Raw genomic sequence first — 17,372 nt, 5'->3', positions numbered from 1 at the left:
CATCTTTTATCTTTATTGCTTATTATACAGATGTCCATTAGTATTCAAAAGTGTGCACTCTGACTGGACACCCAATCAGTCTGCCTGTTTTAAATTGAGCATATTCCAACAGAAAGAAGTTTGGCTGCTCAAGTCTTTTTCAGTGTCCAGTATTCTGCTAGAATATACTAGTTTAGTTTGTGATTGGGACAGGACAAAATTGTGAGGAATGTAAGAGATATTCTAAATAATCTGGATAGTTCAGACTTATGATTACCTATAATATGATAAATTGTACTACCTCTAAACTTCCCAGACTGTTACAGAACATCCCCAATTTTCCTCATAATGTTGCCCAGTCCCACAGAAAAAATTTTGATTTTCTGGTAATTCACTCATGATTTTTGTCAATCAATGACACTAGCCACTAAAGCTTCAGTTCCCAAAGCACATAAGTGGTTATTTCTTAGGAAGAAAAAAAAACTGAGATAAGACAGAGAGAAAGATAATCTGTTCTCTTCTCACCTGCTTCTCTTTTACTGCACTTTGCCTTCATGATCCAACCACACCAGCAGTGAGTAAGTCCTGAGATACCCACACCCAGTCATAGATTATTGCTTAATAAATGCTGTTTTATCTGTTCCTGTAACTTTCTGGTGTTTATTTTATTTATTTTACATTTGTTTACTGGGGGTAGGGAGTCCGACTGGGCTGGAAGCCCCTTTTCAGCACAGGGAGAAAAGCTCCAAAGTAAAATTTAACAAGCACACATTCTATACATATTAGTTAGATATTAGTAACATAGTAACAAGCACACATTTTATTACATATTAGTTAAACAATAGTAACATTGTTAACATTGTCCCATTTGTTAGGAAGAACATTGTTCTTCCTAACAAACCAGATAAGCATGTTGCAACATAAACCACAATCCATGAGTAGTTGTCCCCATGTATACAGCTCTTATCTGTCTAGTTATACAATACTCACCCTTGCTCTGTAACCTATTGAAGTGCCAGCTGGTACAGATGGAGACAATACAAGATTCCTCAAAAAAATCAGTGGGCTCAAGGCTTGTCTTACAGTCCAAGACTATAATATCTCTCTGTGATCTCTGTATTTTTTTTACCTTCTTAGAAGTGAGCTATGCCTGACATATATAATATTAACTATACTTTGCTATTTAAAACTTTTTGGTTAGAATGTCTTGGCAACCTGAATACAAAAGGACACTCGGACTTAGTAAAAATTAATATCAACCAGACTGAAACCTGACAATTTCATGTCTTGTAGATTTCTCCACTTATGGAATAAACTCCCTCTCATTTAAACTCAATAACTGAATAAGAACTGTATTACTACATGAGCATCTGCAAGTGTCAGCATGGGAACTGGAGTATCAATCTCCTTGATAGCCAACAGGCCTAGAGCCTGTCCAGCAAAACTGTGACACTATGGACCTGGGACAGTATGATCAATAAGAATTACTTTAACTAGAATATGTTGCCATCAGATTAGGGCGATCAGAAGAGGTTAATCATTGCTGAATCAGTCCAGTGGATATCATTAAATGAATGGACGGGTGAGAAAGAACATGTGAGGAGAACAGCTATAGCCTGTAATCAGACTTTATTTTGTGAATGACATGCAGCTGCATAGATATATTATATACTACAGCCTGGATCACATTTCTGAATGCCATCATCCGCAATGCTTCCACTTGAGAATGCATTTATGATAGGGCCATCATCCAGGGATCTATCAGGTGGTTATCATTTAATCCATAACACTTCTCATGCCTAGTATCATTTAAAGGGTAGCCATACATTCAGCATAGTAGTGAGTTGTTAGTTTTACAACTAATTTAAACCCAGAAATGGTCCCATGCCATGTTTGAAGCAGATACTTCCCATTAAGTCCTTCCATCCCCACCATGTCCTTCCCCCTTTGTTCCAGGAAGACATGAGTCGAAATTGTTTTATCATCCTTCTCCAGCCCCTGCTGACTCCCTGAAGTATCATTTGATCCTGTGATGTCAGCATCCTATTCAGTGCTTCATCTCTTTATGACACTGAGCCAAATGTGGGCTGCCAACATTCTGATAATAGTATAAACAAACAATATTCAATACTTCATTTCTGTATGACACAGCACCAACATTCTGATAATAATGTAAACAAACAATATTCAATACATCATTTCTGTATGACACAGCACCAACATTCTGATAATAATATTAATATACCACATTACTTTCACCCTTTTCTATTTCAGAAACATGACTGCATTGTAGAGTAAAATGGCATTTATTTTGAGTCCTTTGATTTGAAATGAGAAATGCCCATTACACTGCCCATTGTAGCTGAAAATCTTGACATCAAAAAGCCAGACATTAGGTTTGCTTCCTAACTCTCTAACAATACCTCAGCTATGATAATGGTTAATGTGTCATTACCTGAAATTATGGATTCTTGTGAAACTTCAAGTTCATTGTCATGTTTTTGTAAAGGTTGAACATTAAAGTCCTTTCCTTCTGTAGTTACATTATTCTTAGTGGAAAGTGTTTCTATTCATTCTAATTCTCTCTTGATTGTTGTGCCTTCTGTAAAGGGCATTAGTGTTTCTACCTTTAACACAAAGTGAGATAGGATCTGTCTCTTCAGTAATCACACTTAAGATTAACTTGGGACCTTCTCTGGTTGTATATGAAAGGTACAGTAATCACATTCTTGAAAAGACCTTTCTTTAGCTTACTGAAAGTTTTGTAAATGCTGTTTCAATCTCACAGCAACTCTTGGCTTAATCAAGTCAAGCTGTGCTCTGATGTGTCTGCTTATGAGTAAGTGCTTGGCTTTAATAAGACATTCACTTAAGTATGTTCCCCTTCTGCAACAAGGGCAAGAAATAAAACGTTGTCTTCTACAACCAGTACTGTATTTTGTAATTTCTTCATACCAACATATGCTGGCTGAATATACCCAGTTTCAGAGTGCCCTGGAGCACCAATAGAATGGATTGTTCTATTGTTCAATGAATCTGTGAAATTTTTCTGATGAAGACTGAAGAACATTATCTGTGACTAAGTGCCCTGATAACCTATACACAAGAAGTAATGTTATCAGTCTACTCAGTGTAGCTTGTGGCATGATTGTATTTCTAAAAAACACTTCTAACCTTTTCAGGTATCATACCTCTCAACCTCCTAGTGCAAGAAATTTGGACAAAGCCTGACAAGGGGGGGGGGGGGCAAAACAGGGACCGATTTTAAATATTGTTCTTATAAAATTAGAAAGTTGATAGTGTAACAGGGTTTGTGTTAATATATTTTCTGAAGGATATGAAGTCTGAAACTCAAATGTATGTCATTAGTTGGTGACTTCAATCATTAGATCATCCCAGTGATCTACCAGAAAACCACAAATTTTATGAGGAACAGACCAAAAATATTAGGCAAAAATCTGGACATTCTGCAAAAATATGGACAGTTGAGAGGTATGTCAGGTATACATCCCTCACAATCAGGTATACATTCTCATATATGGACATGCAAAATTGGGAAGCAGTCTGCTATTTTGTATTGCTGTTCTTTTGAGCCAATACCATTAAGTTTCAGTCTGCTGTTTTCTAGTGTGTCTTTACTTAACATCCTTCTGAAAATTCTCATGAATGCAGTGGTGCTTTGCTAGGCATTTACAGGTCTACCTGCATCTGCTATGTTATACATTCTTCAAACATGTACCCAGCCTCATCTTCCAACTCTGGCCATTGCATACACTTTCCTGCCAGGATCTTCATTTGTATAACACCAGGGTTCTACCATGTAATTCTTCCAGTATTACTGTTTTCAGTTTCTGTAGAGTAATAACTTTTGTTTCTTAAAGTCATAACATGTTCCTGCAAATTATTTATTGTTATTTGTTTACTTGAGATAGTCCGACTAAGTAGTGCCATTTTTCAAGAAGGCCGGGGAGAAAAGCTCCATTATACACACAACATGGACTTTATTTGCATTGTTTCACCATTAGTAGTAAGTTGCACCTTTGAGCAACAGTTCCATTATTCAGGCATCCTTGAAATGTGTTACATCATTTACAAACAGTTTCAATTAAAAATAACAATTACATAGGTTGTACACGAATATTTTTTAGATAAAAAGTTATAGCAGTCCATAGAAATGAAGGAATGGAGGAGGCACAAAGAAGATAAAGGAAATGAGATGATAGAGGAGGGTACAGTTGTGATAATAGTACATAAAGTTTTGTGCAGCAGAGAGTTATGGCATGAATTCATGTGGCTATATTAGTACCCGTTTAACCAGGGGTGGTGAAGGTGCAGATCCATTTATCTATCAGATCTTGCTTCATTTGGCATTTAAAGCCTTTCAGGTTGCAGACTGTTCTTAAATTGAGTGGAATCCTTTTCCAGCTATTAGCAATGCATCATGAAAACAAGGGGTATCCGGCATTATTGTTAGGTTTAATTATGGAGAGTAACGATTTGTTAGTGGAGCGCAGAGGTTTCTTATTTGTGTAAGGCTGAATGATGGAGTGAAGAGATGGGAATTTTTCAAGGTTGTCCAGTAGTTTAAAGGCTGTAATTAGTTGTGAGCACAATAGAGAATTATTTTGTTTAAGCCAGTTTAATTGTCTCAACAGCTGTGTTCCACTTCAAGTATTTTTGAACATTGAGAGCAATTCCTACAGTATTTGGGTCCTTTATCATTAAGAAGATTCAACTTTTAATTGTTGTCTTTTTCCAACAACCTTTTAGGTTAGGTAAAATTTTGTACACAAAACTCAGATGTTGTCCAACCTCTTTATGTATTCCATCGTCACATTTAAAAATATTCCAGTAGTTGTTTATTATTAATTTCTCCATTTTTGTACAAGAGTTATAACCAAGTACCACTGCTCTCTCAAATGACTTTGTATTAACCAATGTTGCACTTCAGGTGTAGCTGGACCAATCAGAAACTTTCTGTCCATTCATCCTTATTGTAAGACCTACCTCTAACAGGGGGACAAAATAAGTACCCCATTTTTTTAAAGAATCTCTGCTCTGATAGAATTTATTAAGATAGGAGGATAGCCTCTGCCCATAAACATTTTCCAACTATTTCACATTCCTTGACAAACAGTTCCTTATACATTCTGGCCAGTCAAATGAACTGTCCCTTAACTAAACATTTGTGTGTGTGTGTGTGTGTGTGTGTGTGTGTGTGTGTGTGTGTGTGTGTGTGTGTGTGTGTGTGTGTGTGTGTGTGTGTGTGTGTATATATATATATATATATATATATATATGACTTTCCATGGGTACCCCCCCATAATATAAAAATATCATCCAAATAGTTCAGATATAATTTGTAATTTGTAGTGAAGGTGATACGTAGATGAAAAAAAAACTTTTTTCTCATATGTCCACATAACTAAATTAGCACATTGGTACACAGGCAGCCCCCATTGCAACACCTTTGTTTATACAATTCACCCTAAAAAAATTAAAATTGTTATCTAAATATAAGGACATAGAGGGCCAGATTCCAAAAGAGCTGCTCTCAGTGTAAGTCTGCCCTGATTCCAAAAGCCCTGCTCTCGGTGTAAGTGACTTACTTCTGTGTAAGATCTATCTAGAAACAGGCTTATACTGGGGATAAGATTCCAAAACACCTGCTCCCAACCTGCTCTCAGTGTAAGTGGTCACTTACACTGAAAACAAGGCTTTTGGAATCAGGGCAATAGTCCGTGACAAGATTGATTTCAACTGCTGTGTATAATAAACTCTAGTAGAGCCACATGGAAATATTCCAACCCCATGTCTTGTGGTATGGTGGTAAATAAATCTATTACATCACATGTTAGGAAATGTAAATTGATGTTACACGGGTTGTTTGTCAAACAACTCAAAAAGTCCTATGAGTCTCTTAGGATATGAGGCCTCTCAGCAAATGTGGGTTTTAGCATTCTATCAATGAAAACAGTCAAGGGGTAAGTCTTAGAACCCTGTGCTGCCACAATGGAGAGTAAGGAAGGGTTATTGATGCTTTTGTGGACCTTGAGTATTACAAATGTCATTGGAATTAGTGGAGTAGAATTCCTTAAGAATTTACACAATGATGGAGTAATTGTATTCTACATTAACCATTCTTGCAATTGTAGGTCCAAATTTCTATAAACCGTGTTCACTTTATTCGTAGATGCATGCACATACATGTTGTCATTTTATAACAAGGTAAAGTGGGTCCCCAAAACTATCCACACTAAGGAGGAGTTAGATAGCATAAGAGCTGCTTGCAAGCACGCGCACACACACACACACACACACACACACACACACACACACACACACACACACACACACACACACACACACACACACACACACACACACACACACACAGACACAGGACCTCCTGGGATTGGCAATGTAAACAGGGTGAGATGTATCTGCTGTGCATTCTTCCAGTGAAATTCATGGGTACACACAACTAAATTGCTGTGCACACTTCCACATTGTGTGCCCTGCTCTGCACAGATTATATACAATATGAATAACTGTGAATTTCACATTACCCATCAGGGCACCCAGGGGTCTTATTCAGCACTGACCACATACATAGACACCTGATTTACACACCTCATTGAAAACCTTTGCTTAGTAGAGCAAAAATGTTCTACTGAGCAGCAAGATAGCTACAAATCAAAATCTCCTTGTGCAGCTTTGTATCCCAGGACAATAAAAAGATGTCCAACTCTGACCCACTGCTACTTTATTAAAAATAAAGCTCAACTGAAGGACAGTATGACTTTTTTTTTGTTGACATTTATGCTGCCTTGTAAATTTTGTAATCTTTTATATACAGATGTATTTGTTTGCTTAATCTGGTAAGTTGTTAAGCATGGCTAGTCTGAAAATTTATTTTATAGGAGCAACTCCAAAATATGCTTACTGTGAACAGTTTGTAAACTGCATAGCAAGACAAGAAAATGCATATAAAACTGTATTTCTGCTTTTCTTCTGCAGGCCACTGTCATTGGATTGCAAGCTCTTGCAGAGTACATGACAGGTATACCAGAAAAGAAAGCCACAAATTTAGAAGTGCATGTTGGTGTAGAGGGTCGGGAAAAAGCTATCTCATATGTCATTACTGACAGCAATTTGTACGTGGCACGGTCTGAACAGGTAAATATTGCATCATCTACGTTTAACAACACAGCTACAGATATTAACAAAAAAAAATTATTTAAGATGTTATTGATGTCAGCAATTCATCACACCAGCATTCTGGTATAAAATATTTTCAAGTGTTTAGTAATTATTTTGTACCTCATTAGATAGAATGCCATGATTTCCGAAAGCTTTTCTGTCCAAAAGAACTTTCTAATGCAATGTGCTTGTACAAAATGTATGTTTCCCTGCAGTGGTATAAATTATGTACTGCTTAAAGAATATATTATCTGAAGTAGTTAACTTCATTTGGTCATCAACCTGTGGGTATCGGATCCGACCTGGATCCAAGCCGGCAGCTTTCCAAGCTAGAGAGCCACGCTCCAAGTTCCTCCCCCATACCCATAATACCCTGCGACCTCCTTCCAATCTTCAGAACTCGTTTGCCGCGGCTTTGCCAAGCATGAGTTTTCGAGCTCCTAGCGTTTCAGGCAATTTGTAAGTGGTTTTTGATTAAAATCTCTCTTAGTTTTTAGTGTGTGTAGTTAGTTTAATTTTATAGTTTAAATCCCTGAGATTTACTCCCTTGTTCCCTTGTAGTTTAAATCCGAGTAGGCCCCTCCTTTCCCTTAGGTGTTTGCGTGGGCATGTGTGTGTTTTTTTGTTTAAAAATCATGGCTGAGGCCTCAAAGGCCATCTTTTCTAAGTGCACTGAGTGTGGCCATAAGCTATCCCCAGCGGATGGCCACACTCAGTGCGTCCTCTGCCTGGGGGTACCACATTTGACCTCGGGCTGCCAGATTTGCACAGCCTTTAACCCCTGGGCCCTGAGGGATAGGAGGAATAAGCTGATTCTGGTGGGTCTCCTACATGCGGAGTCGGCTTCTTCCGCCTCTCCCTCAGTGGCTACAGCCGTGGCTGTGGCTGCTCAGCCTGCTGTCCCCCCTCCCCTGGCAGGGACTCAACCTCCCACTTCTTCCCAGGGAAAGAGGGACTCTAAAAAAGAGAAGAGAGAGGGAGAAAGAGAGAGAGAAAGAGAGGCACAGAAGCCACAAGCGGCGGGCCGACTCAGCCCCCTCGGCCCCACCTGCCAAACTGCTCTCCTCCCCCCAGAAGGTCTCCGAGCCTTCCTCCCCTCAGCTCCATTCTTCATGCTTCTCCCCGGAGCCAGAGGAGGAGGCCCGACCATCTTCAAGGTCGTCGCGGCGGCCCTCCCAGCCAGCTTTGGTGGCCTCTTCTAGGTCCACCCGTAGCCTCTCCGAAGCTGATTGGACCGGCTGATTCGTCACTTTCTCCAAACCCAACTGCAGATGGGAGTGTTGCTGCCACCACCCCCTCTCCGGGGGGATGTTCAGCCCCACTTTTTGCCCCAATAGTTCCTTCTCCAATCCAGTATCGGGTTTCGAGCCTTCGGATCCGAGGAGTCTCGGAGTCAGGGCCGATGGTTATCGCTACCTCGACACTGGCCATGCCCTCGAATTTGTCAGATCCCTTTTCAGATCCGAACTCTCGGGGCCGAGAGCCATGCATCGGATCCGAGGGGGCCAGTGTGTCTTTGGCTCCATTGCGGTCAGAGCACACTTCCCTCTCGGGTCCGAGCTCTTCGGCTCCGATGCCAATCCCCCACGCCGGATCCGAGGGTATTAACCATGGAGCCCAGAGAGATTGGTTCACCCTCGGCTTTCAACGTGGAGGAGAGGGTTCTCTCTAGAGATTCGAGAACCCGTACTCTTTCTTCAGGATCCGACCCCACTCCCTTGCAGCTGGGCTTGTCTTCCATCGTCCAGTCTCAGAGACAGCCTGTGTTGATGCCTCAGCCCGTTCCACTGGCGGAACATGACCCTGTTGGTGAGCCCTCCTCGGACAGCCCCACCAAGGAGGTCCCTCACAAACCTAAGTGTAAGAGGAGGCACTTGGACTCCCCTGAGTCCCACCGATTTGGTGGAAGGGGAAGGTTCCCCCAGGTCACCCTCCCCAAAGATGTCTCCTTTTGAGACATTATGGAAATGCTTCACCAAAAGGGGGGGTGGACAGCCCAATAACCTTCCTCAGATGAGTCGGTGTTCCTGGAAGCGTTCGACACAGGCCCGTCTACCTCTTGGGTGTCCCCTCTGGCCATCCCCCTGGTTGACCTCATCACTACCAGGGTGTGGAAGGAACCGGACACTGTAGAGCCAGTTCCCAGGAGGCCAGATAGGATTCTTAGTCCCCCTGTGAATAGGACGGCTTGGAGTAAGGGTTCCCCGGTAGATGCCATGGTGGTGGCGGCAGCCACAAAGAAGGAACTTGCCCAGGATAGTTCCTCGGTCCATCCTCCTGATAAGGAGTCTTGAACGATGGATCGTATCGGGAAGCGGATGTTTGCTTCAGCTACAATTTCCATAAGGGCGCTGAATTATTTAGACCATGTAATTAGACTTCAGCGGGATCTGGTGAAAAAATATGCTGAGTCTCCCCCTGAGTCCATGTCGGCCGAGGACAAATGGACTTTCTCGGCTCACATGGCCACTCTGAAATCTGTTTCAAACACGTCTATACGGCTACTTTCCCATGCCACGGAAGGGGCCAATAGAGCCAGCGGGTAGGGCATCACCTTAAGGCATCACGCCTGGCTCCGGCTTTGTGACTTTTCGGAACCTTTCAAGGCATCCTTCGCGAACCTTCAACGGTTCGGGAAGACCGTCCGCGACACATTGGTTCAGAGTGAGAAAGACGGGAAGACGCTGTCTGCCTTTGGAATCTGCTTCTCGGCTCCTCAAAGGTCCTTTTCCAGGAACCAGAGAGGACAAAAGAAGATGTGGTTCCGGAAGTCTCAGCAGTCCCATTACACTCCAGATCCTTTGTCCTTCAAAGGCAGAGGGGGACAAGGTGGACGCAGGCCCAGAGGCAGAGGGGGGCCGAAAAATTTAGGGTCTCGGGAACCTTTTTCTGACTGACCCACACAGCAGCCCTGAGGGGTTGCCTGACTGCTCCTCTCTGGAGGCAGTCGGGGGGCATTTTTCAAAGCACGTGGCTCAGTTGGAGTCCATCACAACAGATCGCTGGGTGCTTCGAATAATATCCAGAGGTTACTCAATCCCTTTCATAAACCTACCTCCTCAGTTGAGGCTCCTCCCCGATGTACCACCCAGTCAGAAGGAGGCTGCAGCTTTAGAGGTAAAAAAGCTGCTAGAAAGAAGAGCCATCCAGCACGTCCCCACAGGCCAGTCCGGATTAGGCAATTACTCCAGGTTCTTTTTGGTGCCAAAGAAGACGGGGGACTTAAGGCCGATTCTCGACCTTTCAGCAGTGAACCTCTTCATTGCTAAAAGAAATTCTGGATGGTCACGTTACAGTCCATTCTGCCCCTTCTGCAGGAGAAGGACTGGATGTGCTCCATAGACCTCAAGGATGCGTACTTACATTCTCATGGACAGTCGATCCTGGAGGTTCCTCCACTTTCAGCTAGGGGCCAGTCATTACCAGTTCAGGGTCCTACCCTTCGGCCTCACCACAGCCCCCAGGGTGTTTACCAAGGTCATGGCAGTTGTAGCGGCCCACCTGAGACTTCAGGGAATACAGGTTTTTCCTTACCTAGATAACTGGCTCCTTACCGCCCCCACCAGGCATCTACTCTGCTTAGCCAGGGATTGCTTCCTACTACTAGCATCCCAATTGGGGATCACCATAAACTTCAAGAAGTCATCCCTTCAACCAGTTCAAGTCTTGGAGTTCATAGGTGCCAGAATAGACATGCTTCAGACCAAGGCCTTCTTGACATCAGACAGACTTTGCAGTTTGACCTTACACGTTTTAGCCCTTCTTCAGTCACCTTCCCCATCAGCGGAGTTAGTCCTGAGAGCTTTAGGGTCCATGGCAGCAGCAATCAATCTCATGCCCTTAGCTCGCTTGCACATAAGGGTTCTCCAGTGGACTTTGCAGGTTCAGTGTTCCATCCTTCACCACCCATTGGACTTACCGATTCCTATCAGCAGAGTTTGCAGAAATTCCCTCATGTGGTGGGTCCAATCTCAAGAGCTTCGGGAAGGATGACCGTTTGTTATGCAACAACCCCAAGCCACTGTGACCATGGACGCTTCCCACCTTGGGTGGGGGGGGGGGCATTACACAGGCAGAACTGTCCAAGGTACGTGGACTCAGACAGAGACCGTTCTGCATATAAATGTTCTGGAAATGAGGGCAGTGCTTCTAGCATTGCAAGCCCTTCATGCCTTTCTCCCTCCAGGGACTATTGCAATTCAGTCAGACAACATGTCTATGGTCTGGTACATCAACAAACAGGGGGGAACCAGGTCTTACCCTCTTTGCCGAGAGGCCATGAGAGTTTGGGATTGGCTGATATCCACCAACCATTTTCTGTTAGCAATGCACATTCCTTTTCGGTCCAACATCCTAGCGGACAAACTGAGTCGAACTATCCTCTCGCTCTACGAGTGGTCTCGGAATCCTTTAGTAGCGAAACAGATCTTCCGCAAGTGGGGTCAGCCTTGCTGCGATCTCTTCGTGTCACTTGCCAATGCGAAGTGCAGCGAGTTTTTTGCTCTAATCCCCCCTCTGGGGGAAAGCCCCAGAGACGCTGTAGTCCATGCTTGGCCACCCGGTCTTCTTTATGCTTATCCTCCTCTTCCGTTGATTTCAAAATTCTCATAGAAAGCTCGTCAGTTGGGGAGCAAGATTATCCTCATAGTCCCATTCTGGCCTCGTCAAGCCTGGTTCCCGTGCCTACAGTCTCATCTTATAGCTCCTCTCTGGATCTTGGATCCCATCCCGGATCTGATATCTCATCTTTTGGGATTGAAACCCCTGAATCTGGTTGATCTCAAGCTCTCAGCTTGGTTGATCCAGTTCCATTAGTTGCTAAGACTCCTGGTATCTCGTCTGCAGTTAGAGCTATCCAGGTAGCGGCGCATAAGCCTTCTACCAGGAAGGTTTACAATAGTAAATGGAAGCGGTTCTCCATTTGAGCGTCTCATAGGAATTTGGACCCTTTCACTGCTCCCATCCCAGCAGTGCTCAGTTTTCTATCTCATATTTTTCAGCAAGGGGCCAGTTCTTCTACTGTAAAGGTTCAAATGGCTGCCATCTGCCTTTTTCACATTGGAGACAATCTCAATCCCCTCGCTTCCACCAAGATTTGTAAGACCTTTCTGAAAGGTACGTTTCTCTTGAGACCTCCTATTAGGAACTCTGCCCCTCCATAGGATCTAACTTTGGTCCTTCAGGCTCTGACTAGACCACCTTTTGAACCTGCAGCTTCTGTTGATTTGAAATTCTTGTTCTGGAAAACTGCCTTTTTGGTAGCTATTACCTCAGCTAGAAGGGTGTCGGAGCTTCAGGCCCTCTATGTTAAGCTCCCTTACCTCGTATTCCATAAGGACAGGGTCTCTCTCAGGACTAACCCATCTTTCCTACCCAAAGTGGCCTCCGAGGTGAACATCAATCTGTCTATTAATCTCCCAGTTTTTTTCCCTAACTATCAAAACAAAGGGGAGTACAGACTTCATTTGTTAGATGTTCATAGACAGTTGCGCTTTTATTTGCACAGAAGAGCTGCCTTCCGCAAGTCTGATCAGCTCTTTGTTTCCTTTGCAAAAACCCTTCTTGGGTAAGCCAGTTTCGAAGGTGACTCTGGCCAGATGGATTTCTAATTGGATTCTGCTCACATACAAACTATCTGGCCTACCAGAGCCTATAGGGGTTCATGCTCATTCTACTCTCTCTATGGCTACATCTGCTACATTCTGGTCTAAAGTTCCCTTGGATGACATTTGCTCTGCGGCTACTTGGGCATCCTCTCATACCTTTATCTCCCACTATAAATTGTATTTAGTGTCCAGAGGAAGGGCGGCTTTTGGCTCTGCAGTGCTCCGGAATATCCTTCCTTGAGGACCTCCCAAGTTTTTTGGTAGTTGGGGGCTCTGTCCCACAGGTTGATGACCAAATGAAGTTAACTACTTCAGATAAAGAAGTTATTTACTCACCATAACGTTCCATCTGAGTAGGTAACTTCATTTGTCAGCAACCGACCCTCCCTCCTTCCCCCTAACCTGGTTATTTGATTACCTGGACCCTAGGATGGTTTATCAGGTCCTTTGTTAATCCTTAGGTTAGGATTCTTCAGGTTGTTGTGAGGTTATATAGGTGGGCAAACGCGATCTAAGGATTGGAAGGAGATTGCAGGGTATTATGGGTAAGGGGGAAGAGCTTGGAGCTCGGATCTCTAGCTTAGAAAGCTGCCGGCTCGGATCCAGATCGGATCCGATACCCACAGGTTGCTGACAAATGAAGTTACCTACTTAGATGGAACTTTATGGTGAGTGCATAACTTCTTTTTATTTGCCTTTGATACCTGTAAGGAGAGCAGCTGGTACCATGGTAGTTTGCACATTTAAAATGTAAACTTTTTAGTTGCTGAAGCCTGACAGCATTCTGACTCATACTGGATTGTTACCAAATGCTTAAAAGGTATGGCTTCAACCACCCATGCATCCAGCTAAGTTATTTTTTTCTTGAACCGGTCATGAAAAACTTATATAATTGGACTATAACTGATCCAGCCAAGTAACTGATTTTCAACTAAGAGAACTGATTTTTTTCCACCCCAGATAATGATTTTCCAAAATAGAAGATAATCTTAATCTCTGATTATGTCCAAGTATTCTGTCTCCATTCAGTCATTATTATCATAATTCCTCCCAGAATACCCCAGAAATGTCCAAAGTAAACCAAGTTTTGTGTAAAGAATTCACCATCCTCAGGGTATTAACCAACTAACAAGTTAAAATAATTTCAGTTTTGGTCCTCAGTTTTGTCGTATTTCTGTTCTATTATTCTTAAGTAATAGAAGATCAAAAGTTTCTGCAAATTGATTTTCTTTTGAACATCTGGCCAGCAGTCTAAATTAGCTCCACTAGGCGACCCTTTAGCTGTAAAATTGCCATGTGTCAACAGGTAAACAATGAACATACTTTCATTTATTTATATTTTGTTGACCATGTAGGTGGGCTGATCATGGACCCTTTTCAGCCATGACCCAGTTCATAGGCACAACACAATTCAAATATTATGTGAGACCAATTAGAGAAACAATGTGCTTCAGTATAATAAGTAATGGTAACAGAAACATGATACACTCATTTAGTTTGTTAAACATAACGTCCTGTATGATAAATAAACTTTAGTGAAATTCCTAAATGCATTTCCTTACAAGCATCAATAAAATTGTTTTGTTCCATTAATATAGGAAGATTGAAAATACTGGAAAAGGAAAAGAAAGAGAAAGAAAAACAAAACAAATAAACAAAAACCTAAGTACAGATTGTAGAAGGTAAATATTTACACATTAGGTATTGCAAAGCATTTAAGAGAATAGGCATGCCAGAGTTATAGCAGTCTGGTAAAATAAACTGTTAGTGGCTGTCAAAGTAAGTAATAGAACTGTGCAAAGTTTAGCCAGTGTTCCTAAAGCATTTTACAGGAGTAGTCCTTAATTCCGGAATACTTTTGCTCCTAAAGCCAAATTTGAAGTGGGGAAGGATGGGGAAAGCTAAGGATGTTCTTATCGTGATCATGAAAGTCATACAGAACAGATTTTAATATTTAGGCTTCTAGAAACTGATAGGCGATACCTACTGTAGTAGAACTTGAATGAGAAAGTGGATAGTAAATATGTAGAATATGAGGTCACTGGGAACCACAGCTGACTGTAGGCAAGTGCAGTGGTGCTCTTTTCTGGGAGTGAGGCGAATGAATTTGCAGATATTTGTTGCTGTTTGGATATTGCTTGTGTTTTGGGCTGAGTATAATGTCACTATGGCCAGGGACATACTTGACTCTAGGAATTAGGACATTGATTGATAATGTCCATCTGACTTGAGTGGTAAGGTGGTTAGAGATAGTGTAAGCAGCTCAGAGTAGGATATTAACTTTAGTAGTTGTAAGCTCAGTGTTGGGTTAAATTAATAATGAGTGAAGGATAGTCCAAGCTACTTGAATTCTTGTACTCCCTGGATAGGTAAGTTATCTGGACTTTTGAGAGACAGAGAGTTGCTTTCGTTCAATTTTTTTTTTGTTTTTGTTTTTCTTTTTTGTTTTGTTTTTTGAGCGTTAAAAAGCAGAAGCCTTTTTTTGGGTTGATAGGTCATTTGTCATGGCCCATTCACTAAGCAAGGAGAGATATTTCAGTAACCCTTAATGATATTAGCTCTTAAGGACGACCTGGACCTGGATGTCATATCCAGCTTGTAGTGTCTTGTAAAAGTATTGAGTAATGTCCATGTAGCAGCTACAAGCACAGCATCCAAAGATGAATTTCTAAAGAAAGCTTTGGAGGTACCAACAGCTCATGTGGAGTGAACTGTCAGTATTTTTGATGACACTATTTTATGCTATCAGAAGTCCAGCTTCATATTGTTAATTTAAGCATCTTGAAACCCAGTTTCCTTTTAGAGAATGAAACAAAAAGTTGTATTCCTTTTCTAATAGGTTTTTTTTTAGCCCAGATAAGATTTAAGTTGCCACAGTGGTGCAGCAGTTAGCATTGTTGCCTCACTGCAAGAGGTTCTCTGGTTCGATCGTTGGCTGGGATGCCTTCTGTGTGGAGTCTGCATGTCCTCCCTGTGGTCGCGTGGGTTTCCTCCGGGTGCTCCGGTTTCCTCCCACATCCCAAAGACATGCTGTAGGCGGATTGGACGCACTAAATTGGCCCTAGGCGTGAGTGTATGTGTGCCTTCTGTGGAAGGTTGGGTGCCAGGCTGGCAACTTGACACTGTAAAACTCTACTGCCAATCATGAGCAGACAGGTGATCTGCTGTGGTGACCCCTAACTGGGAAAAGCCAGAAGAAGATTGTCCATGCAATACAATAAATGAAAATATGCAGTTTATTTATTGAAATATTTAATCTTTGTTAACCAGGTAAATGGACTGTTCCAGGGACCATTTTTAGCTACAACCCAGACCAGATAGGCAAATTAGAGTACAGACATAAAATGCAAAGTTTAAATGTACTGAGTATAACATTATATAGAAAAATAGAGTTGCAAACATAAAGATCCTAAATAAAACACGTTGTTGAAATGTACTGAGTAGACATCATATCTACAAGTAAGTACAAGCATACAGCAGGATATTTTCTGTTGCATTTGCATAAAATGCAAAGTAAGCAAGATATCAGACGCTTAATACAGGTTTAAAAGTTCAAGTAAACAGAACATACCAAATTAAACCACATGTTTTTCAGTAGCAAGGTAAATTCCCCACTTCCCTACTTTCTTCACCTCTGCACCGTCATATTGGTCCTTGTTAAGTTTTAAATAATATTCCCCTTTGAATAAGTAGGGGAATAGAGGCCACTTGATAGACTGGTTTAAATTTGTGCCAGTTGCAACCCTGGGCATGAATGAAAGGTTTGCTGTCATGGGCATTCTGTCTTTATGAAACATAAGATACAAATGATTAACACTCAAAGCTTGCAACTCTGAAATCCTTCTGGCTGGTGTTACAGCAACAAGAATCTTGCAAGATACATATTTCAGCAGTCTACCAGTTCAGATGGTAGAAAAGTTAGCTTCTCCAACACAACATAGAGATTGCAAGGTGGAATATAATCTGTACTAGCAGTATGTAAGAGAAAAGTACTCCTTAAGATTGTCTTACAACCATTCAGAGAAGCCAAGAAGGATGAGTTGGCATCCTGATGAAAATTACATATGGCAAATAAATTAATTTTAACTAAAGAACAAGTCAGTCCCAAATCAAAGATTGAAATACATTTTCAAGAACAGAGGGAAGATAGTAAAAGAGTTCAAGCAATTGGCCATGGCCCAAAGGGAAACATTAGTTAATTTACTTTTGCATGTTTTTCTGGTATTTGGTCTCTGAACATAAATAAGAATCTGAACCAACAAGTCAGGTGAGAAGGGATTCTGGCAACCTCCAGAGGTGAAGAAACCAAAATATCAGTTTTAGAGATTGACAAAATGGAGAAGGCTTGCTGAACAGATGTGTGGAGAATGTTCCGGATGCCTTCAAATGGAGTTTTCACTAAATCACAAAACTTTTTCCCCTGAGAGATCTTCCCCTCTCACTCATAAACTTTTCACCAAAATCCCTATATATATATATATATATATATATATATATATATATAGCAATTTCTATATATATGCGGGGGCAAGCCCCTGCACTATATACTATTATATATATCTACTCCAAGATTGCACTTAACTA

The 17,372-nt window shown here is 41.8% G+C and overlaps 1 protein-coding gene across 1 annotated transcript in view; it reads left to right on the top strand.

Annotated features, from left to right (window-relative positions):
- LOC122812280 (venom factor-like) overlaps positions 1-17,372 on the top strand; it is a 2,973,268-nt gene that overhangs the window by 2,907,799 nt on the left and 48,097 nt on the right. Inside the window, exon 30 of the mRNA XM_044084681.1 lies at positions 7,000-7,158. Coding sequence (XP_043940616.1) covers positions 7,000-7,158 — 159 coding nt within the window. The remainder of the gene's footprint in view (positions 1-6,999; positions 7,159-17,372) is intronic.

Source organism: Protopterus annectens, chromosome 9.part0 (assembly GCF_019279795.1).
Source record: "Protopterus annectens isolate FY-2018-M chromosome 9.part0, PAN1.0, whole genome shotgun sequence".
In the NCBI taxonomy this organism is placed as follows: domain Eukaryota; kingdom Metazoa; phylum Chordata; order Ceratodontiformes; family Protopteridae; genus Protopterus; species Protopterus annectens.
Note: the sequence above shows the minus strand (reverse complement) of the source record. Positions and strands in the feature narration are given on the sequence as shown.